Source organism: Aphelocoma coerulescens, chromosome 4 (assembly GCF_041296385.1).
Source record: "Aphelocoma coerulescens isolate FSJ_1873_10779 chromosome 4, UR_Acoe_1.0, whole genome shotgun sequence".
NCBI classification, from domain to species: Eukaryota; Metazoa; Chordata; class Aves; order Passeriformes; family Corvidae; genus Aphelocoma; species Aphelocoma coerulescens.
The window spans coordinates 39,473,068-39,498,335 of NC_091017.1; the positions used below are offsets into that span (position 1 = coordinate 39,473,068).

A 25,268-nucleotide genomic window follows, 5' to 3' on the forward strand; every position below is an offset into this window, starting at 1 on the left:
GGACAAACTTACTCAGAAAAGAGAGGCACAAAACCATCCCTTTGTAGGGTGTCCACTAAGTAACTAAAACTGCAGTTCTATCAGAAAGTATACTTTGTTTAGTCAAGTGCCTGAATCCAGCGGTAGAGACGAGCTATGTTACCAGAGGTTTTCCTCTCTATTAAAAGAACTCTTCCAGGGGGTGTTTTAACTGGGATTTTTGGGTTTATTTGTAGTGCTAGCCTGTGCTTAAAACTGCATCTTCATCACTGTTGTCACCCACTTAAGTAGGTTAAACTTGTCCATGTTGCTTTCACACCTCCATTGAGAAGATTTTCTTGTGCTGTGGGGCTATTCAAATGGAAAACTGAAGAGAGGACCAGGATAAACAATCCATTCATTAAAGGAAATGTCACAGAATTTTTAGTGAGAACAGATATGAATTTATTATCAGATATGAATTATTTATTATTTCCTAGCAATCTGGAGGTTGACAGCGTCAGAAAGAGATGATCTTCAACAGTGTGAGACATTCATTGCCCATGGGATAGGAGGTGGTGTAATATCAGGTATTCTGTGAAAAGAGGCAGGGAAAGAAATCTTCTTTGTTGAAATGATGATGACATTATTCTTATTAGGTTTTCCTTGATATTTTTGTGTGAAATAATGTCTCTAGCTGATATCACAAAAATGAAGTTGATTGTTCTAATTCTTTTTGATACCCTGTGTTATTAGACTTCTTAAAATGGATTTTTTTTCACATTTCCCTAAAAAAATAAATACAATTTATTAAAGCAGTCAAATTGAATATAACTATTATGATTTCTTCATAAAACATACTTTATTTCTTCAAGGAACACTTTAAAATTATAATTCTTATACTAATTTCCAAAGTTCTTTCTCTGTTCTTTTCTTCTTTACACTGTTTTTATGTTGTTTTTTTGTTGTTTTTTTTGTTGTTTTTTTGTTGTTTTTTTAATCACAACTCTGGAGGGAAATTCCTGACCTTTTCATTTTTCCCATGGAAATGCTGAACTGCATTTGACATGTCAACTCATAAAGTTGTCATAATGTTATAATTATGGTTTCAGACCTGTGTCTGAGAAATTTCCTCAGGAACCATGAATCATAAGCAGTGTTTGTAGATAGACTCTGGAATTAAATTTCACTGATAAGTGGAACGCAAACAATGAATTAAGAAGTATTCTTAGTCAATTATCAAGTGTTACCATTTTTAGAATGATCAGAAGAGAAAGAACTAGGCAAAACTTTTCATAATTCTAGTAAAAGTGAAATCCCAGTATATATAATTTTTATATTAATTTTACTTTTGAGAATAATCTATAATTGAAATGCAATTTTGGTCTATATCATGGACCAAAACGTCACTGTTAAGGGTACTTTTTACTTAATTCAAGTTTATTTCACTTACAACAAAGATGACTGCTTTGTTCCTGGATAGTAAAGTCAACACAGCAGTGGAAGAAATGAGCTGGCTTTTGTATGAACAGTTACGCAGTGCACTGCTTTTCACTGATTTAAGTGAAAGTAGAAACTGGTTACAAGATATTTTCCAGGGGTAGGAATACTGTGATGATGGATAAAATGGAAAAATGTAAGAAAGGAAGGTTAAAAAATGACTCAGAGGGAGCACTAAGTTTTAAAGCACTGAGACTGTAGAGGCAGCAGCTAAAATAATGTCACCTTTTGACACACAGACTGGGAAGGGCACATCCCAGCACTGTTCCAATGCATGTGATGTTCTATCAGTTCCAAGTGCTTGAAAAAACAACCCCAGTGTTATGGTCCTCTGAGAGGCCGAGCACTGGTTTTACTTTAGCGCTTTTCAAGGCCATAAAGAATATAAATGCAAATATATTAATCTGGCAGTAACCCAGGACACATAACTACTGCTGCTGCCTTGGGTGTCCAACAAGTCTCCAGTGTATTGGTGCTATTACTGTGGCAAATTGAATATTTTGCAGGATGGATGGACAGAAAGCAAAGGGTAGGGATTAAGCAGTGCTGAGGTCACACATAGAAACTATTATTTGGTGTGGAATACCTCATCAGAGAGAAAGTCATTAACTATGTAAACTTAGTAGAGAGGAGTTGGTTTATAAGAAAAAGGTGAAGACATGAAGTAAGCAAGCAGTAGTGTAAAAAAACCTGCAGGAAAAAATCTAGTAGGATTGAAGCTAGAAAGTTAAATTACGAAAAAAATATGAACAAATCCCCAGAAGTGTTCATTCTCTGCTTGTTTTAGTCCAGTGGTGGTTGGTGTTGTCTGTGGCATGAGAAGCCCCCCTCCTCTCCTTTTTGTCCTTCTTACTGCCAGCATGGTAACTCTTTGCAATTTCAGATGATGTGAAAACAGCAGGATGCAATGGGTGGTTGGTCTGAGCTCTTGGTCTCACAGGGTGAATGGTGATGAAAAGCTGATTGTTGCCTTACAGCAAGGCCAGGGAAACATTAATGTGGTGGCCCAGTGCTGCCTGTCTCCGACTCTGAGCACAGCTCCTGGGGGCAACTGGCCATGTTCCATCTCCAGGAACACTCAGCACTGAGGCAGTGCTTGTCTGAGGGCTGTGGTCTGGGTAGCTCAGCATCTGGCACCTCTGTTTCTCAGGCTTCAGAGAACACTGTTTGAACTCAGGCTGCCAGGTTTACACCTTTTGCCTGTTGTCCTCTCTCCTTCTGGGTCCCATGTAATAAAAATCCCTTCTCCTTCACCCTTTACTTTAGAGAACCTCTAGTTTCTTCAAAGTATTTCTCTGCTGTTCTCAAAAACATCACCTTGAGTCATGGAATAGCCTTCTGGGCAAGCAACTGAATTTCAAAGTGCTGTTTTCCAGCCACTGCAATGCTGTGAGACTGCTGCCTTTGTTCACTTACAAGCCTTGCAGCTTGTTCCTTTCAGAGGCTGACATGGTATATTATTTCATATGTCATCTTATGGTCTGCTTAGGGTAGCTTACACTGGTTTTGTATTCTTCTCTATAACTGCCTTTATTATTTGACCTCTTAAGGCAGCTTAGCTCTTAACTCACCCTAAAATCCACAATAACTTCTGAAATATTTTGATTCGGTGGAAAAACTCAAGAGTGATTATCTTCTATATTGTACTTTAACCTCCGGAAATCCTGGCCTCCTGTTCCCCCGAATGAAGGACATGTAAGGGCTACAGGAGCATGGCATCGTTTGTATTTCCACAGTGATTTCCAGAGGAAATCTTAGCATGTACTAAGTGTTTTCTTCATTTTTTTAAATAAACTTTTCTTCTGAGTAAGTAGTTTAAAAATGCCTATTTGTCTTCCATTTCTAACATTCTGTAAATGGTAAGATAAATTAAAAATGCACAAGGGTTTCTGAATGAAGATAAGTGCTTGGAAGTTCATGGAAAAAAGAAACTTTGTCTTAGTGCTATACCTTATGTATAGGATATAGGTTGAGGAAAATAATTACAATGCCATAGCCTTACAAATTTTAAAGGAGAAAAAGTGTGTTTTTCTATCTCCTCTTCAAGCCTGTATGATGGGAAATGAAGTTTTTGTGCACTGTGATGTAAAGTAGGATTTATAGCTCTGCTATGTAAACCCTGGTTGGATGCTTTTGTCTTGTTTCATTGCTTTTTGGATAATTTTTGCAATGTACAGATCCAGTGGAGAGATTTGAACTTAAAAAGAAGTGGGGTTTAACTTGGTCTGCTACCCAGGATTCTGCTTCCAGAATAATTCTTTGAAATTACCTACATCAAAGTTTCTGTAAGAAAAAGGTAGCACTAGGAATTTTTGCCAGCCAAATGTGTCAGGTTCAGTATCCAGTATCTCCAGGCAGATAATATTGATGCCAAAGTGAAATCTCAATTTCCTATATTTGACAGAAAAAGTACATCTAACAGAAAATGTGCTCTGAGGGGAATCTCTCATGTCTCTTTAGACCTCTGAAAGGCACGGTGTCACTGAAAGTAGTGTATCTGCAGAGTGCATTATTTGTGGAATGCACATCTGTGTTACATGGTGCTCATTGCTGCTACCCATACTTGGCTGTGCCCATCTCTTTACATCTGTTATTCCTTTATAACAAATTGCAGTCAAATCTAGGAGTAAAAGAGTAATCCCATACTACAGAACTGAATAAGTAAACCCACCAAACTAAACAATAACAAAAAGTCCAGCACAGAATAATTTTAAAGAGCAAAGTTCTCTTTCTGTATGAAATAATATAGCTAGGACCATGTGTAATGGGAAAAAAAAAGAAACAATAAAAACCAGAAAATGTTATTTGTCCAGATCTTAACACTTGTTTCTTTCAAACATCCTTATGCATTTAAGTGTGGAGGTTTTTGCACTTTCAGACATCTGGGCCTTCCTTTTATTAAAATGTGGCTACTGAAGTTAGAATAAATACACAGATAAGTAAATCACACTGTGAATCAGTATGGTTATCTTTGTGCCAGCCTTCAAACTTCAGGCTACTTTTCTGCTCACTATCAGTAACACGTTTAAGTGTAGTATTGTAGTGTAGTCTGATCACTTCAGACAATAATCCTGCTGCAATTCATAGACAATTTGGCCCAGGATTTGGAGTAATGTGGTTTGATACTATTTTGTCAAATCTCAGAAGTTCTAAAGCATTTCCGTATTCTGTAGAATTTTGGTTTTTCATGAATTAATGTTTCCAGTGCTTCACAAAAGCCAGAAGTGCTTTTTGAGTTTGCATGCTCTAAGAGGAGCCACATCTCTATATCAGGAGCCCTAATCTCTATATCAATAAAGATGTGAATCTGAACTACCATAATACATTTGAATATCAGCATCTGCTCTCCTACATATGAATTTAACAGCCATATTCACTTTAAAAATAAAATTATTGTGGCATGAACCATTGCCTGTGACAGGTGCTTGGATGCTGGCTCTCCAGGATGCTTGCAGTCTCTTACATCTTTCAGTTGTGGGAAAAAGAAACTTTGTCTAGTTCTGTGTTAGAGCAAAATCTTCTGGCAGGAGGAGGAGACAAAATTTCCATGCAGATATTGTCAGCTTCTCTGGCTTCCTCACTTAACTGGTTAAAAAAATAGCTGTCTTTCACTCTTGTATGTTGATTTAGAACATTCATGGGGTTTAAATGAGCCTACACTACACAGGAAGGGCATGATAAAAATGCAGCTTCTTCTCTAATTTAGTGTAATTTACCTGAAAAATGTTATGTTCACAAGGTGTGACATTGTTTTCACAAAACTTGTGTTTTCCTTTGTAGGTGGATTTCTGTGACTGTAATCCCCATCCAGCAATCCTAAAATAAAACCATAAGATAGGACATTTCCTTCCCTCATTTAAATAGAAATATGCAGCTATAAAGCCAAATGATAAGCAAATAGCAGCTGAACATCACACGTCATCCTGCTTTCCCTCGTGTTCATCGATGTGATACCAAAACTACATCTGTTAGGATATTTCTGCAGCAAAAATCCATGAAGAAAGAGTGCTGCAGTACAGCTGCCCAGACTTTCAAATGTATCATAAGGCTCTTCATTGTTTTTTTTTAGTGGAACCATATTAGCAATATACTCAAGAAAAATTTCAGTGCAATGAGAAGTGAGTGCTATGTATTTTTTTCTCTGCCATGATTCACTTGCTTTTATTCTAACTGTTCAATGAAATGATTCCATTTTGCTCAGTCTTGCTTTTCTTACACCATCCTGTCTGTTTCTTCATTTTGAACTGTTCCTTAAAAAAACCACACTCATATTCATTGTCTATTTGAGCTGAATATTGCTTATTCTGCATGTTTTGGAGGTTTCTTTGAGCCCAAAGGCTTGGAGCATCATTTAGGATTGGTACTTGATTTTGTTCCTGTTGAAACATTAACAGACAAAATATTAGTAAAGTTACAACCTCAGTGTAAGATTAAAATATTAATTTGTACTTCTGATCTATTAATGATTGCTTCTGTTGTCTACTGAGCAAATTTTCAAACTGCCTTTCTTTCACTTGCTCTTGTGACTTCTTTGGTAGCAAATAAATTCCCCACAGCAGTGTCAGAGGCCATGCTTGATATCCTTCCTCAGACCTCTCCTTAATATTTACTTTTTTCACAGCAGTTCTTAAAGGTAAGGGAGGAAAAGGGGTTAATGTGATCTGTGGTAAGATCATGGCCTGCCCTGTGCTTGCCATATGGGTCTATTCTCCTTTATTTTTTCCTTTTTTTGCTTACATAGCAGACGCTCTGAGAGCAGGTACAGCCTTTGTTCAGCGATGGCACAGTGGTGTCTGTCCTGTCCTGGAGGCTGGTCCAGGCTTTGTGACAATGGAATCAGTGCTTGGATGGGAAGTCTTGCACTGCTGGACTGGTAGCCTCGAGTAACCCGTAGTTAAAGTCCCAGAATGGCTGTGACTATCCCTTGTAGTCGTGCTTGTGTGCATGTTGGCAAGGAGGGTCTATCAGCTCTCACTGATGTGTTGGTTTTTATGGTGTGTGTTTTTGGGTTTTTTTGGTGTTTTTTGTTTGGTTTCTTTTAATGTCTGTTGTTTAGTGATCAGTACAGTAAAGTGATTTTTCATATTTCTTTATAGGACTCAAGCTACTTTCCGTTGACAAGCAATCTTAAATAGGAGCCTTTCTTTTTCTGGGGAAAAACATCATGGTTGGACTATTTTTGCTATTTGAAAAAGCTGTAAGCCAAAGCATGAAATGCTCATAGCAGGCATGTATAATACATAGCTCAGAAAGCCTGATAAAGTTGGTTTCCTACATTACAGGGTTATCTTTTAGCTTGGTAGTTTGTAAGTTATGCAGCCGTGACAGAACAACATCTCGATGGAAGTCTGGAAGCTGTTCCTAGTCAGGAAATTCTCAGTTCCTGAAATTATCTCTTGGACTTTGTGTTTTCTTTTTTTTTTTACTTAGGTTTGCCCTCACATCCTGCTTCCTTTGACATGTTGAGTAGATTATTTAGATCTAATGGGGCCTTCTGAATAGTGTAAGACATGATAACAGCATTGTTCCCAGTGTGAAATATTTTATGAGCAAATCCTGGGTTTGAGTTTGTCACTTTCATGGGGTTGCAGTACTAGACTACCAGATCCAGTGGGGAACATAAAGCTTACCCTGGCATCCTGGAATGCATTTGGCCCCAGCACAGCCTTATGCTAAGTGCTGCTTTGGTTTCCTTCTGTGAAAAAAGGGTAATTCTTTAGCATGGGAGAGTTTGAAATAGTTTTCTTAGCATAGCAGTAGTGTAACATAGATGTGATTTTACTTTCTGTCATACTTTTTAAGCAAAATCAGGCAGTCAAGCATCGACACCCCACTACACCTGTGTGCCCCACACAGATACCTTATGTACACTTTTTCTAGTAGCTTTTCAAATGGTGTCAGGAGTCTAAATTTCGTATTGCCAGATGGTGTTGTCAAGCTTTGTAAAATCTTTTGGTTCATACTTGGTTTGAAGAGAAGGCCTCAGTGAAAACAAACCACCTGGAGAATTCTAATATGAAAAATTAATTTTTCTAGGTACACAAATGCAAAGAAAACTTATTTGAAAATAAAAGAGCTTTTAACGGGGGCTATATTTTTTTACCGTCAGATAACTTATTAATAGGTGAAAAGCTTTTCCTTAAAAAAAAAAAATTGTTAAATGTGGATAGAAAAATTGCATCCAGAAAGAAACTATTTCAGAAATAAAAACTTGATTGAGAATTTAGAGGAGTCAGTGGAAAATCTTTTCTCAAAGTTGGCTTTTGCTTGAGTCTGTAATGCCTTGTTCTGTCAAACTCCTGAGTATGTACTTGACTTGATATTCCAGCCTAACCCCTCTGGTGCTAATGTGCTGAAGGTACATATATGTTTAATGGTTTGAGTCCTACATAAAGGAAAACAAGATAAAACTGAGCTCTCAGTGCAATTTCAGTGGTAGTTTTTGCTACAGCTGAAAGGGAAAATGTCCTTGTTATATACATATAGAAGAAGAATGTTTCTATGGTTAGAACCAGGTCAAATGTCACTGAGTTGTTTTGGGGAGAAAAGTACAGATCTTCCGTGTTGGGTTAGTAATGTGTCTTGGTGAGTTTTATGTGTTGGCTGCTGTTTCCCAAATTTGTTGCCTTTTATTAGGTGCAGTTTTTAATGGTTAACGTAGTAATCTTCGGTCCCTTTGCCTTCTGTTTCTGTGTTCCTAAAATCTGAACACATTTTTTTAGATAAGTTACATTTTGTAACTATTTCTTTTTTTCTTTATGGTTTAGCAGACTGCTGGAAAAAATATCCTGAAGTCTGCTTTTGGCAGTCATCATACTGTGATCATGAAAGTTAAAACCAGGTTGAAAGAAACAGTGAAGTACATATAAAAAAAAGAAGTAGAAAATGTGTCAAAGACTGGATACCTAATATTTGATTAAACAATCCAAACAGCTTTGTCTTTTAATGCAAAAATATAATCATTTCATAAAAAGGATTTTCTTTCAGATTGTTTAATTAAATAAGAATGGACTACTGAATCATAAGGTGTAACAGGGTTAATAAAAACAGGGAATACTGGGTCACTTCCCAAAAGGTTTTTTCTCTGTCTCCCTTGTAATCATGTGGTTTTCATTTTGTTTGTGAACTGTGCCAAATCTGTCTTTTCATATGATTTTGAGTATCTGCAAATGCAATTTCTTTAGTTAAAATTAGAAGTGTGCTTTAGATCAAAGACAATGTTGGTGAAAAGAAACACAAAAATAATTTTCGTGACCTGGAGATGACCTCCTTGTTGCCTGAGTCTCTCAGTGAGGGATGTTCCTGCCTTTTTATAACGCCTACGTGTCCACATACAAACACAGTGGTAGAGAAGTGCTTGTATACAGTTAGAAAAGACTTTGCATCCACGTTACTCAGCATTGCTCCTCTGCTGTTTGTTGAATTACTGTTCATGAATTAAGAGCTTGATAGATGCATTTTGATTCAGGTATCGCATCATCTTCCTATTTGATTGGCATTATTATTTCCTAGGTTCCCTTTTTTCTTTGTTTAGAGAAGTTTTTCTTCTCAAAATGCTCCAAATGCCTCAAGTGAAAATGCTGCTCTAGGGCTTCTCAGGAGATGCCTTCTGGCTGTCTTATGCTCTCTTCCGTGGGCTGACTAGTTAGCTACTTCATGGGCTCTCTAGACATGAATAATGGCAGTATGTATGAGAAAAGTAATTTCACAAATTTCAGAATATTTTGAATAAAGGTACAAAATGTGTAAGTCCAGACTTTAAACCATGCCAGATTTTATTATACCTCTTTGTTATACTTTGCCAGCCTTCTACACCTGCATAAAATTGAAATAAAATGCAATAAATCTGGAAGGTAAGGCATTGTTTTCCGCCTGGTTTCAGTGCTTTAATATTGGTCTGAATTTCAGAAGTGTGGCAAAATCTCAGCTCCTGGTATTTCATTACACTCACTAAAAAATATAAATGACTACACAGGAATTGTGGTGCAAATGCTCAGGCTGATGCCAGATACCACTGATAGAAGTAACAAAAGCCCTTTGGACTTTTATTAGAGAACAAATTTGTCCTTGGATAAGATGTACCTTTTCACTAGCATGATGCTTCCTCTGCATTGTCCAAGAAGAGCTTGTCTGATGTACTGCTAGTAACATAAAAGAGAAAGGAAGTTTCAAGTGAGATGAAAGGCACCACAAAAGATGGATTTTCTGTAGCTGTTTTGTATTGCTCAGAGGAAACAGTAATTAGATGGTGCTAGGAATTACTCTTTGGTTACTGACCCTGCTGGTCATTGCCCTTTAATGTCCTTGGCATACTGGAGGCATAGTGGGTATAATGGTAGAACATGGCTATTTGCCCTTTTGTGAGGAACATGCCTTGTTACTTTGAAGTAGCCTTTCTGCGTGCACTTAGAATAAACCCGAGGTAGGTTCATTTTATACCAAATTGCACAGAGCTCTATTGCCCTACATAGGGCTCATTATAAAATAGGTGGTTGCTCAGCTGCTGGTTGACTTTCTGCACTTAAGGTGCTGTTCAAGGTCAGGATTGCAATTTCTGTTCTTGACTGAGACCATATGCACAAGTCCTTTCTGTAAATGCAGGAATGTCTTACTGCTCTTTGGAGGGAAAACCCAGTGGAAGCTCTGAGGAAAGCTGAGAAGATAAAAAGCATTAAGTTTGTTCCCTATGTGAGGAGAAATACCTGGTTTTAGGACACTGCAGTGTGTGCTCTGAGCAGACCTAAAAGCCATTACAGGCTTTTTTCTTAACCATTTCTAGCTTACAAAGGCTGTTCTGCGTCTCAGCTCGACAGCTGTGCTGTGGTTTGCAGAGTCAGGGTCAATGTCCATATGCGATTTTTTTGTCTGGAGCTCCGTTATTTAAAGGTAAAACATCTCTTGAAAGCCTTCTGGATTCACTCACATCTGCTGTGGAGACAAAGGATTTGTCTGGTTCAGTTACCTCCATCATTATTACTGAGTCATAAAGCTGTTGTATGATTCACTTCTTCCTCTTACGCACGAAGTTTGATTTTATTAGCCTCTGCACCAGTTTAGCCTCCTCTCCTTAAACCATTCTGCTATCTTGCTAGGAAGAGTAATCACTTATTTTTTTTTCTTTTTAATATGCAAGATGATAAGAGGGGCATTTTCTAAAGAGTATCTGTATTTCAAACATATGTGAGGGTGAAGAGACTGACCTTCTTCAAGCATACAGGTCTGCATTTCTACCTGACTACAAATAAATTACTAAGGTACAATACCAATTTTTATTTAAAATTTTTACATAACATTGACAATTTCTGAAGCCAGTGTTACAATGTTTGAATATGTAGTATTGCTCTACCAATGTTGACCACTCTCTACCCATTTAACCTTTATTTTCTTCTGCTTTTTACTGACATAACCATTGCTGACTAAAGCACAATTCAGATGTACTGCTGGTTATCACATAGGGTTCATACCTTAAATGCAGAAACTTGAGAGAGTATTAGCTGCTAAAAGTAAGCACTTTCCCATCACAGAGTTTGCCAGGCTTTGAAGCCTACAAGCAGATATATTTTTTCTGGGAAAAAAACCCAAAACAGCACAAAAAGCAACCAACAACCCCCGTAGCATCTAAAATGACAGAACTCTGTTGTTAAAAATTATTTATATCAAAAGGGCGATAGTAAAATAATTTTTAAGACTAAAAGAAGCTGTCTGGGTATTTGTTGGTTTCTGAGAATATTGACATAAATCAGGTTGGTTGTGTTCTGATGTAAATGGTGTCCCCTGTTAGTCATCACATGTCATTTTTTCATAAGTTTTTCCACATAGCAAATTAACAACATAATTAATTTTTGCACTTTGCCGTTGTCCTTCTTACAACGTCATTTTTATAAAAGGTCACTTTATAACACCTTCTCTAAACTCCATGGCCAGTAATCACAGAAGCTAAGATCAGTAAGTATTAGGGATCATAGAAGCAAGGGAAGCTGAATAAATATGCCAGTGCAAAAAGAACTCTTATTCTGTACCATGCTGTCTACACAAGGGACTTGTTACCGGGGTACATTTATGAGGAAATTTTATCCCTTTCCCTCTGTGAGCAATGACCAGTGCACTTCAGCATCATCTGCGTGAATCACAGATCTGCAGCCCACAGGTTTTTTCACGCAGTGTCAGATGGTGACAAAATAGCAGTGGAATAAATGTTCCTGTTACCAATCAAGAAGGAATGTCCAGTACCAGGAGGTAGTGGAGTAACAAGTGCCACTGCGATGCCTCAGAAAGGCTCCTGGAAATCCAAGGAAGCAAGTCTGGAGGCTTACCACTAGTTATTTCTCTTAAGCAGAGAAAGTATATTTCCCAAGGACCCAGAACGTCCTTGTGACAGAAATTGTAATACTTTTCAGTCAGAAATAGCTCTGCTCTACGGCGAGAGCAATGCAAGGAGTTTTGCTGGGTGCAGATGAACTCTCAGCTTCCCTCGCACGTGCTGGTGCAGCCAGGGCCCAAGGCAGTGCAGCCCTGAATGCTGCCCAAGCTTGCTTTCCTCCTGGAAAATGGCCCTGCATTGAGTTCTGGGGAATGATGCTACAGAGGAGGAGCCCTGTCCTGACTTTACTCCCTCAGCGCTTTTCAGATTTGCTTTATGCTCTGGGCACTGCTGGGAAAGTCACAGTGTCCATCATTGCCAGCCTGGGAATTGCTGCTGCACAAGCTCGTGGCTGTACTTCTGTGCTTTTGGCCACCCATATGGCAGGGGGAATTGTAGAATGGTTTGGGTTTGAAGGAACCTTAAAGATTATCTAGTTCCAGCTCCCCTGATGTGGGCAGGGATCCTTACAGGTTGCTCAAAGCCCCATCCAACCTGGCCCTGGACACTTCCAGGGATGGGGCATCCACAGCTTCTCTGGGTAACCTATTCTCGTGCATCACCACCCTCAGAGTAAAGAACTTCTTCTAATCTAAACCTACATAGCAATGTTTATTGGGCCCATATAGTTTACTGAAGAATAACTATTTACATGTTTTCATTGACTTTTTCTTTGTTTCCAGTAAGAAGGGAGACCTTACTGTGATTTCTTCAATTATTTGTCCAGCATTCCTACCCAGTTCTTTGACTTTAGAGCCTGGAATCTAGATATAAATGGGTTTTCTTCCTGATTTTTTATTTCTTCTCTTCACAAAATGAGAATGAGGAAAAGCAGAGCCCAAATGTGTCTCCTGCTGGCAGCAAGCTTTTGAACTAGTTTAGCTTTGAAATTTGCCATATATTTGTTACATGCAAAAGGAATGAGATAGTTGAGCTCGGTCCTTTTGAAGTGCTCTGATAGCTGGCACGTACCTTCGTAACTGAAGTGAAAAAGCTGATTCTAGAGTTTGTTGAAGAGAGAAAGCTTGTTAAAGTGAACTTGATGAGGAACCATCATGAATACATGTCTAAATTATGTATCAACTTTCTCAAAATTGGGTTTATTTCAGTGATAAATTGATGGAGTGAAAATAAAAAAAATCTTTGCTCTATCTGCCAACCAAAACTTGAGGGATACAATGAGTGCTTTTGAAATGAAAATTCACTTGTTATAAATGGAAAATCCTCCTCTCCTACTGAGCACAGTGGAAGAGATGAATCCCACAGCCCACAGCCAGCATCAGCGAGTACAGAGTCATGACATCTCTGTAGTGCCGGTGTCATTTACAAAGAACACCAGGGTACATTTTGGTCTGTGTTTTTCCTAGCAGGGAGAGCAAAAACTGGTAGGTAAAAACCCCTGTTTCATACTCTGCCACAGACTGGTAAGGGTGGTTCACAGACTGGTAAGGGTGAAAAACCAGTTTCATGTTTGGTTTCTTAGGAACCTCCTTTTCAGTGCCGACCTAACAATACTTGCTGCTGTAACATTAATGAATTCTGCAAATGCAAAGTCCTATTTAGGGCATGAAAAATCCAATTTGTTGTGAAACTAATTTGGTTAATCCAGGTGTATATATAGAATGTTATTTGTTGCTTCTAAATTTCTGACAATTTTTAAAATCTGCTTCGAATTTAAAAAAGGCCTTTTTAACACATTTACACAAAATGAGGGGTTTGTGCATATCACATTTCAGTGTTACTTATTAAGTTAGAAGGGTTTGATTAAATAAGTAAACTTGTTTTGCTTTACAAGTGATTTGTTATGATTCAAAGAATCATCACCACCTGCATTAAATAGAACCATCAGTCTGTGCGCAGTAACACCAATCTAGTAAGCAAAAATTGTATTTTGTGGTACAGCAGGTGGGCTTTTCCCAAAATGCTAGATGCAGTGCTACATTGTGCAACACTTCAGTGTAAGTGCAGCATATTGTGGAAAGATCACAGGGATGTGCCAGCAAAGAGCTGTAGGTGGGCACTGCAGGAGACGAGCAGATGCTTTGCCCACTTTTTGTGGGAGGCTGTGCCAAGTCCTGTAGCTGCCGGGGTGAGAGTGGGCTGTTGGAAACCTGGAGAAAGCACTGAGTCATCCAGAACTTTTCTGGTGGAAATAGCTGTCTTGGGCATGAGGTAATCTGTCTGGAGGATTTACTTTCCAATGCAAAGACACGTAAGATCCTAGTTTGAAGCCCAACTGACACACTTTGTACTCAGTAGAATGGAGATTGCATCTTAATTTGTACATGCCAAGGCCAGCAGAAACAGCTGCTGCTTGTGAGCTTTCACTCCAAATTTAATGTATTGTACAGAATTTATTGTTAACTTTGATTTTAAGCAGTAGTGTTCAAGTAATTATGAAAATTTCCAGAAAGAGCTTGAAACTGATTTTAAATCACAGCTGTGAAAAGTGCATGTGCTTTTCTTAAAGCAAGAGATTGCCAGAAGATACTGATTTTCTTCTCATTTTGTTTTCTTCCAGTGTATTTTCTTGCAGTTAATGGGAAGGAAGGGAAATACTACTTTTTTCTGAAATCCTTGGTGTTGATTTTTGACCTGTTTCTGCTTTCATGTCAGCCACCTGTGAAACTTCCAGTAGTTTCTCTTTCAGCAAGGTTAGACCAATAGTCTTAGTAAATGTTGTCCTAAAATTACATAAGGCCTATCCAGTGATTTGGAAACAAATACTGCATTGTGGCTCTGTCTTTCAATGCCATTTTTGCACAAGTGTAGAGATCAACATTTCCGTTGAAATGCAGTTTTGAGGCAGGTTCAAGACATTTAGTTTACAGGGTATTGGAAATCTAAATTTTCTAATTTGTTCACTTTTCTATCTTGCATCTTCATTTATTTTCTTCTTTTCCTCTCTTTTTTTTCATATTTGAAAGAGAAACCCATTTTATAATCTTTTGTTTTCCATGCAGTTGATCTCCCGATAATTTTTTTCTCTTTGAAATACTAATAAAAATTTGTAGCATGAGAAAGTCTTCAATAACATTTAATGAATTAATTTCTTGCCAGCAAGGGTTCTGAGATTTTTTCTGCCATTTATCTACAAGAGAAGTTTGCTGGTTGCCATATTAAAAATGACAAGCAACTGTAAGTAATCAGAAACACTAAATCTGTTATTTCAGGAATGTTGTTGGCTTTTCCATAAGAAATACAGGAAAGTAGGAGGACTCGATTTTTAAGGCTATTTGAGGCTGGTTTGCAAATGAGTTCCTTAAGGGCTTAAACTTCCCAGGACTGGTTTTTCTCCCATATGGCTTTCAGTTCCATGAGTGGAATACTGTACATTTTAAGGCTAACTGCTTGACGTTAGACCATGGCTAGTGGCATGACGTTGCCTTGACTCGTAGCATATGTAATTAGAAAGTGCTAACCTTTTTGTCTGTGTGTTTTAGAAAATTACTGTCTTTACTGTACAAATACAGCCTGACCTGAAAATGGCAGTGGTTACTCACTGTTAATTGGATGACCTGTCGAGCATTAGTGATGTACAAGCTGTTCCTAGGAAACTGTGGAAGATCTTTGCTGACAGTAGCTGCAGAAGCGAATGGTGACATTCACAATGTTTGCCAGGCACCAGAAAATCATGACATTTTAAACACTTTTTTCCTCAATCGTTTATCAGGTTGTAATGAATGTACCACATATAGTCTGTCTAAGAGGGACGTAAAAGCCTTCTAAAAGCCATGATGATGTGATGGCTTAGGTTTCACCAGAAATACTAAGATATTTATGAACTTGATTGCTGCATTTCATTTCTTATGTTAGAATTCACTCATTCATTCCTTATCACAAACCTCTGGATCTGAACTGAAATTAGGTGTAAGCATTTATAAATGCCGTACATTTTTTGCAAGACATACTTTTGCTGTTGTGGATGACAGGCTATCATTTGTCAAGATATAGCATCAGAAAATTAATATAATTCATTAAAGAAGAATTTTAAATACTCAGACAATATAAATGTTCCTTTGTGTTTATTTTAGCTTAGACCTTGGGAATCCCTGAAAACAATTATACTTTCTTCTGTGGGGATCAAACAAACGGGAAAAGGCATTTATTATTTCTTCAAGCAGCTTCTTCTTTAAAGCCATTTCCAGTTCTGCAGTGGAACAGAAGTTTTTCTACTGGTTTGAAGACACTGTTCAAAGTTCTTCATCAAATTGATATTTACAGAGTCTTTTAATTAAAAAATATTTTAAAAAATTCTGTGAGTCAATTGCAGTTAGAGAACCTTATGAAGGGTGATTAAGGTCTGCATTAAATGGCTCATAAAGGATTCATGGGAAGAGGAGCCTCCTTCCTCTAGCTAAGTAGCATGCTGGCAACAGGTGACCCGGAGGCTGTTCTCTCCATGGGCTGGGCTGTTTTCCAGAGAAGGCTGAAACTTGCAGAAATGGTGTGGCTGGACATACTCTATGAATAGACCATGGAACCCATAAAGTGCTGAGGCTGAGTGACCTTATGGCTGGCATCCTTGGCTTTTGAGGTATCTGTTTTGAGGTATCATGCAGAGGAGGAGGAGCAGCAGCAGCAGCAGATGGTTCTTTCTGGTGCAGTAGTGGGCGTGGAATGCTGGCTGCATTGCACTGATGAAATGAATGTGTTTTCCTAAGATTTTTGGATACAGTATGAAATCCAATACTTAGTTATACTGAGCAGAAACACAGTATTTCTTTGGTTGCTGTGCCTAGAATTAAGAAAATGGGTAGGGCTGGGAGCTGACAGAGGTGTGGACAGATGTGGACCAGGCAGCCTTGTTCTCTGCAGCCAGAGGAGGGATAGGAGATAGGTTTCTTTGCTTCAGAGACAGGGACAAGAAAATGCCCAAGGGAGCTAAAATATAATCATAGAATTTACATTTTGAAGCAGGGTTGTTATTCGGCTCTCTGTTATCTTTCCCTTTTTGTTCTTTTTGCATTTGCTTTTAGATAGTTTCTTTAACTCTTGATTTGCTAGCAAAACTTGGGAGTTGTGCTGACACCTCAGTGCTAAGGGGATTCTTTGAATACTGGTTTCACAATTTGTGTTATGAGTTATAAAGTGCTGTTCTCCTGCCCAAGTCCTCCGTGACATGATGATTGGTATATTTGACCTAAGGAAAATGGGGCTGACCTCTTCAATCACTTTTCATAGGAAACACTTTCTATACTTCCAGTGACCCATTACCTCTTCCTGGCTCATTTAGGATAGGTCATTCCCACCGAAGGCACAAGGCTGTACTCTTGGCTCACTGTGGACCCTGTGTGACTGTTTCCATGAACCCTTCTGAGCAATGATTCTTTGGGGGGAAAGCCAAGTAATACCCTATGGGAAACTTACGTTTCTCTTTACCCATTTGCACCAGGCCTGTGAAATTTAAGTGGGTGAGAAAGGTGGGGGATTAATGCACAGGTCTGGGAATAAGGAGAAAATGTGTCTCCTTTAGGCTTCCTTAGGTGTGTCCTAGGGAAAAGCACAGGTGCAAAATGCAGCCGTGTTCATATTTACAGAAGTAACATTTTGCCTGTAGTTTGGGAAGCGTTTCCCCCATACATGTGTGTGAGTATTCTCAGTACATGTGATGTGCAGTGCTGCATATTTCATTATATACTACCCATCTGTTTTCCTGGGATCAGGTTGATTGCATGGTCTGATTACTCTTGATGATTAAACCTATTGCATTCCCTAGTATTAGCAGATAGGAAGAAATGGTAAATAGGATCTCAGTGCCAAAAGAGGAAATGGAGGGGTTTAGTCACAGTAATGGCATTGTATCTGTCACATAAAATGAAACTGTTTCATTCAAATTAGAAGACTTTTAAACCTGTCCAGCAAAACATTTCAGGGATGAATCCATATTTATAAAACAAATTTAGCTGGAAGGAAAGGAAGTCATGGTATTAATAGCCCTGTGTCTGCTAGCATCTTATCACCAGATTAAGGTTAACAAGCACAGACTGAAGGGTTGTAAGTAGATATGGCTGCATGCTTGATTAGCAATTACTTAGGTCTTGTTTGTGTAACACTTTGCCTGGCTTGAATTTGCCCCTCTAATAGTGCAAAAGGCTATCACAAAATGTGGTTGAAGACTATTCAGACCCTATAATTAGCTGAATGTTTAATTAAAGCAGTTGAAACAGAACTGCTTTTTAAAAGGAAAAGCATAAGGGAAAAGGAGCTTCAGCCTAGAAAACAGCATATTCCTCACTTTAGTTCCAGGGCACCCCTCTTAATCTCACTCAGTTATTTACATGTACACTAAAACCTCTCTGGAATGAGGGCCCAAAATGCATTCTTTTAAAAGGTCAGTCCTTCATTGCTCCACAAGACATATGTTGTGTGGTTTTAATGTCCATGGTTGTGAGAATGAGACTATTTTGCAGTTGGGAATACTGGATGGCTTTTTTTATACAGAGACTATATATTGAATATATGTTACACATTTTATATGTGTATTGTGTGTCTCTGTAATATGTATAAAGTTTACAATAAATATACACATAAACATTCAATATAGATTATATATATGGAATAGTTAGGCATATATTTAATTCTGTTTATTAGAATGTTAAATGGAAATTATTAATTTTATGAATTAGGTTGCTGCACTTGGTTCATAAAGTCTGAGCTGAATATCCAAAACACCTGCTGAGTAAGATTTCTCAGATCGCTGTGATCAACAGCTATTCACTGGCATTGCTTTCATGAAAGACTTGCAGTTTAATCCATGTGTAGTGCAATAAGCTTAACCTAATCTTGGAGAGAACATTAAAGATAAGAAGCTCTGTTAGTGTCAGTTTATATATTTTAAAACTATGTAATCAAGACACACTTCTGTAGTATTGATGTATCAACTGCATTAGATCTCAACAGCAGTAATGTTAATGTAGGTGCTTAGCCTTTATTTTGGCACACTGTGCTGTCCTCTATTCTTTTTGCTCTGCCTTTGGCAAAGAGCTGAATATTAATTAGCATTTGTTAAGCCAGAGTTTAAAAAAGCCCTTAATCCACTTTTCTGAAGGAGGTTTGAAGTTTCCTGGGAATATCATGCCCATTGTAGTAATAGTCATACCCACATCTCAGGTGTGCTGTGATCCAGTCCACGGGTGATTCTTATATGTTGTTCTAATACATGTTCTTCCTTTTTCTTGCAGGAGAGCCAGAATTTAAATATGTTGGGAATATGCATGGGAATGAAGCTGTTGGAAGGGAGTTACTCATCTTCTTGGCGCAGTACTTGTGTAATGAATACCAGAAAGGAAATGACACTATTATCAACTTGATCCATAGCACACGTATCCATATCATGCCATCTTTGAACCCAGATGGCTTTGAGAAGGCAGCATCCCAGGTTTGTAAGGCTGTGTGTGTAAGAACAGTTATCAGTGCCTGTCAGCCTTGTCCTAACGGCCCTTGGACTAACAGTGTTACAGATACAGGGACTCTTGGTGGTGATTGTTGAATGGAACAACAAAACCAAAGTGTTTCCTAATAGTACAGTAGGCTTGTGATGTTTAACAAGGAGGATTTTATGCTTGACTTTTCAACAAGTAGCCTTCTCTCTTGTGATTTTAAAAGATAATGATTATGTTTCATGCATATTTTTATCTAAGTTCACTGACTGAACTGCTTCCTAAACAAGTAACTTCTAGTAATACATGATGTTTCAAAATGTTAGAAGAGGGAAGTTTGTTTTCTTTAAGGATCTTCCCATGCAAATACACTTACAAAAATTATTCACGCTCATCAGAGCTTGGTCCCAAAGCAACAAACTTTGTGAGCCATCTTTTTAATACGAATAACTTTGATTCTGAATTTCATGCATGAGGTACTTTAATTAAGGTATTAGTCAAGAAAATTTAGTATGCATTTTAGGGTGATGACTCAGTCAAGAAGCATATTCATTTATGCATAGTTAGCAAATGGAAGTCAAATAGTAACCCTGTTATAAAGATTCTGGTGTGTATTTTGTTACAAACAAAAACAAGAACTTCGTTGCTTATAAGGTATATTTATTTTTTAAATTAATATTGAAATGTTGAAAGTTCTCATGTGACTCATTAAATAAGTCAAACCTTATTAAGATCTTTATTAAACTGATTCTCATGAAGTATTTAAAAAAAGTGCACAGGCTCTTTATATTCGGTCGTACATCTCCCTCTCGTGGTAGTGAAGCAGAAGCTGTCCTCAGATTGGTGTAGCATTTTACTACTTTGAAATTTCTCTCTGTAGAGGTTCTGTAATATTATTTGAAACTTTTGCTCCTTAGCCAAAGTACCCCTGCTTTTATATGGTTGCCTTACAATTTAAATATGTAAATATGTATATCTTATTATAAATATAATTTATAATAAGATTCGATTTAGTACTGCTGTTCTAATTTAGAAGTATCTTGATCTTGCACACACAGTGTGACAGTAAATTCAATATACCCCAAGATTAAAACCAGTAACCTAACTAAACCTATATTAAAGAGTACTGAAATCTTACAGAGGGAAGCTAGGGAAAACTATGCATTCTGAAGGCATTTTCTCAATGAAACCCACAACTTATTTTAGAGAATCATTTTAAAGAAATAATTTTGCAAAAATTCTCATTGCTACCATTTCAGTGAACAAGGTTAACAGACACAATAAAAATAAAAGATTCAAGTAAATATTAAGGTCCTTCTTTAGCCTGAAGTTATTTAGAGGAACTTTGAAACAAATGCAAACATTCCTTGTGGCTGGAAGATAAATCTACAGGTGTTCTGAGTCTCGTTACAGTGAGATCTGTAATTCACAGTCAGGGCATGAGGCAATGGGGAAAGGCCAAGTCTTAGGGGAAGGCACTGAAAAAATCTGCTACTGCTGCTAATTTTACTCATCCTTAGTCCAAGTGTGCCATATGAGAGTTAGCCTGTTCTGCAAGCCCCTCAGTGAAATAGAGGTTGGTTTTTCCCCAACAGAGCTCTAGGAAGGAATAGGTGTGATTGACTCAGCTCTTGGTGCCTCAGGAGTTTTCACTTGCACATGATCCCTTCTTATTCTCAGGCACATGAGAAGTAAACATACCCATGTAAAGCTTGGTATGTAATCTCCTGAATCTACTCATCTCCCTTCTCTTTCTGTTCCCTTTCCTCATTTAGCCTGGTGAACTTAAAGACTGGTTCGTTGGTCGAAGCAATGCCCAAGGGATAGATCTAAACCGAAATTTTCCCGATCTCGATAGAATAGTTTACGTTAATGAGAAGGAAGGTGGCCCAAACAACCATCTTCTGAAGAACATGAAAAAAGCTGTGGACCAGAATCCCAAGGTAAATAGGGGCTGATTGTAGGGTCACTTACATGCTCACCTCTTCCCTTTTATGTAAGCAAACTGCAGTGATCTCTAAGAGCTGTGTGTATGGTCTTTATGATTCATGTTATTCTGGATATTTTGTTCATTTTGTTAAATTTATCCATCTGATGCTTCTTGAATTTTTCCTCAAAATGGATTGCTGTAGTAAACTCTTATGATCCATCTTGCTTGATCCATTGACAATTCCTCAGTCAAAAAATGTGGTTTTTTTTTTCTTGTGTAGCCTTATCTCTTGATTTTAAGCTATTTTTGCAAATATTCTGCATGTTTACCATTGCCAGAAATCCACTTGTGTATTGTGCTTAATTATATTGCTAGCTAGATAGCTATTCTCACATAGAACAGATGCATTTTTGTTAGGTTTAAGCCTTTAATATGCAGCTGTATATCTGGAGGGATTTTTATCTTCTTGTGTTTACCCCCAGAGGACGTTCTAGAAAATAGCGTGTTGTGACTGCAGTCCCATAGGACTGTGGCCTTAATAGCTGTGTTCTGTCATCAAATTCAAAATATTAATGAAGTAATTTTACTTTCCATGCAGAGAAAAGACTGCACCCTACCAACATTTATTTTTAATTATTTTATTTTCCTTTGTTTAAAATTGGGTAGGCTTTTTTATCCATAATGGGAAGAAGTAAAAGACTGAGATTGCCTTTTTTTGTAGTCTTATTCTGAGATAGCTGACACCAGTTTTGGATTTATATTAATCCAAGTAATACAATTATAAATCTAATGTAAAGTACTGATTTAATTTTCTCTGAAGCCAGAATAAAATTGCTGTTTATTTAACTGTCTTGCACAGTGTATGTGATAATAATTAAGCCCACTGTATTTAATTGAATGTTTCTACATTGGATTATTGATTTGTAACTGCTGGTGATGCTATTTTGTTGTAGCTTGCTCCTGAAACAAAAGGTGTCATTCACTGGATTATGGATATTCCCTTTGTGCTCTCTGCCAACCTTCATGGAGGAGACCTTGTCGCCAATTATCCTTACGATGAGACTCGGAGTGGTATGTAAATAGAAGTTAGCATGAAGTAGTAGGAGATAGAAATTTCATTCTATGCTTATTTACCTGCTAGCTAAGATCCACTTTATAAGCCTTGCAAACAAAACCATAAAACAATGCAAAAACATATAAACATTGCAAAAAAACCATTTATAAATATTATTTATAGTCATTCCATTATAATGACTTATTTTATCATATTAATCACATGTTTAAAGCTAGTCACTGTATGATCATATTTTCTAGTTTTGAAGATGATGGTTTGTTTAGGTAGATTTGCATGACAAAAATGATGTAATACCTGAGGGAATCATAGTCCCTCAGATGTATTAATCAAGGCACCTTAGCTCTTAAATTAGCTGGGGCTGTTTGTACCAGTTTAAATGAAATGAGAAAGATGTGTCTAGGTTAAGGTTTCTTGGACCTGTAAAAAATGAATTTCTGAAAGCAGTAGTGTGCTGACAGAAACAACTATCACTGTTGCTCGTTTCAGTATTGGTCCCTTATAAAAAGGATCACATTGTGGCAGAGATGTTATCATATAGTATAAAGCAATATTTGTTTTTTTTGCTGCTATGGGATGAACACATGACTGAAGTTTCATGAAATGATGATATTGTTTGTGATTCTATTCTTTCAGTTGACTTTATCACAGTTAAATTGCAAATCCTGTTAATATCCTACTATAAAACTCTTAGGGAGATGCCTGTGTTTTTGTACTGTGTGTTCTTCTAAAACAATGTCTAAAGCCTAGAATATCTTAGGTTTTGTGGTGTACTTTTAAAGTAGTATTTTCATAAATATTTAGACTGTTGTGATTAGTCACTTTAGTGATAGGGCAACAATTGATGAAGCAATGGGGAAATATTAACATTATTAAGATAATGCTATATTAACTTGTGGTGCTATAGGACACTTACCTGTGTACATGGAATTTTCAGGCACAGTTCTGCTCTGCAGTGCTGATAATCTAAGTTCTGAGCCCAGATGCTATGACTGCCCTTTCAATAATCCTTGTTCCTGGAACTTTCTCCTCCCCAGGCAGTGCTCATGAGTACAGCTCCTGCCCAGATGATGCTATTTTTCAAAGCCTGGCTCGCAGTTATTCTTCTTTTAACCCTGCTATGTCTGATCCAAACAGACCACCGTGTCGTAAAAATGATGATGACAGCAGCTTTGTGGATGGAACAACTAATGGTGGTGCATGGTACAGTGTCCCAGGAGGTGAGCCCACCCCGGGGGGGTCCATGTCACTGGCTACTCTGAGCTTGAGTTATGTTATCCACAACTTTTGGCCTGGTTAAGGTTTACTCAAAGGCTGATCACTCACCACAATACATCTATAAAATCCCATAAAGCTCACTGTGATAACTATTAGAATATTCCTTTTTATTGCTTTTTCTATGGTGTTTCTTCAGGGTTCAGGTCTCTGCAAATTTAATAGTTCTACAGTGGACGAGTGATTGCTCTGCTATCATGAAATATTAAGGGAGTTTTGGGGGTGGGAGGGAGGGGTTAAGAAAAGAGTGAAAACCCCCTGACAAACCCTCGTTAGAGCAGGCTGCTGATGGTGCATTTAAACCTCAACAACAAAGGCATCCAAACTGAAAGAAGTGGGGAAGCCTGGTTGCCTGATTTTGCAGTGTTATAGAAAATGGGAGTTTGGCCTTGGATCTTAATGGGAACAAAAGCAGCCATAAAGATACTTGCATCTCCATGCTTTGTGGCTCGGTTAGTGCCTGATTCCTGCCCAGGTGCTGTTTCCCTAGACTTTGGCAGAGCCTTCTGTGCTAAGAGGAGCAGCAGAGCTACTATGGGCATGTCCAGACTCATTTTCCAGAAGTCTAGAAGAGTAGCCTGAAATGAGACATGTAATTCAAATGAGACATTTCATTCCTTTCTACTGAGAATTTGGGTATCTTTGTAAACTGAGGCAAACAGGTCTTGGGATATCTAAATCTTAGAGTGTTCTGCCTCTGCTAAACTTGGAGTGACAACTGAGCTGAAGGTTTCTGAGCTAGCAACCCAGCTTGTGTTGGAGTGATTTGCCTGTGCTTTGGCTTTGTTGATTTATACTGGATAACTTTGAACACACATAACTCTTTTATTGTTTGCTTTTCTCTTGATATCCAATTACAGTCTCTGAATGAATTTTAAATTTTTACCTGAAGTGAGCAGGAATCTCTAAATAAACATTAGACAGTCTAAGTGGTAGCCTAACTCTGCTTCTCTTACAGTAAAGGTGGTATGAAAAGAAGAAAATATTTAAGCTCCTGTGAAGAAATTAGAACAATGACTGGTAGTGCTCACACAGCCAGTGATCACCAGGGGTTGAGTGTGAAGTACAATATTGAAATTTCTGGATATAGCTAAAACCCCAAAATATCCCTTTGTGTGAGGCTTTCCAGACTTTGAATTGGAACCATTAAAACACCCTTGAAAATGGAAGTTTGCAAAAGCTGAAGAAAAATTAATATAAACAAAATATTGAGAAGTTTTACAGTTAAAGTTTGTTTCAATTCAGTTAAAAGTTTATTTTAATGAAATATTAAATATTAGCTACAAAAACGTGGATATATTTAACTTCAGCTTATTTTTCTTTAAGAAAATGCTATGAAAAGCAGTCCTTCCATTGTTTTGATGAAATGCTTTGATTCTGATTAAACTGCACATGGCAAAGACACATTTTTCCATTGGAAAAACTTTCTGGAAAGTTTGATTTCCTCTTTTTGGATCTTGTTTTAAGTTAGATTGCTAATTCCCCAAGTGAGGCCTTTCTTTTTCTCATATTTGTACAGATGTTAGTAGGCAAGAATCCTAGTGCTAAGCAGGATCTATCATCCTAATGTGGTGCAGCTAATAAGAAAGAGAGAGACAACAATATACTTTGGACCATACAGAATAAATCTGTTACTGGTTTTGGGGCTTTTTTTTTCCAAGTGTAGAAATCAGCTGGCAAGCTGTGGCTTTTGAACACAACCTCCATGGTAGTGTTTGCTGGCTTAAAAAACCAAATATAATTCAGTGAAAACAGTTCTGCTTTTTCTATGTCTAGTGCTAAGGAAAATAA

The 25,268-nt window shown here is 37.7% G+C and overlaps 1 protein-coding gene across 1 annotated transcript in view; it reads left to right on the forward strand.

Annotated features, from left to right (window-relative positions):
* The window catches only part of CPE (carboxypeptidase E), a 57,299-nt gene that overhangs the window by 19,106 nt on the left and 12,925 nt on the right, over positions 1-25,268 (forward strand). The window contains exons 2-5 of the mRNA XM_069013629.1: positions 19,003-19,199; positions 20,976-21,143; positions 22,084-22,201; positions 23,240-23,422. Coding sequence (XP_068869730.1) covers positions 19,003-19,199; positions 20,976-21,143; positions 22,084-22,201; positions 23,240-23,422 — 666 coding nt within the window. The remainder of the gene's footprint in view (positions 1-19,002; positions 19,200-20,975; positions 21,144-22,083; positions 22,202-23,239; positions 23,423-25,268) is intronic.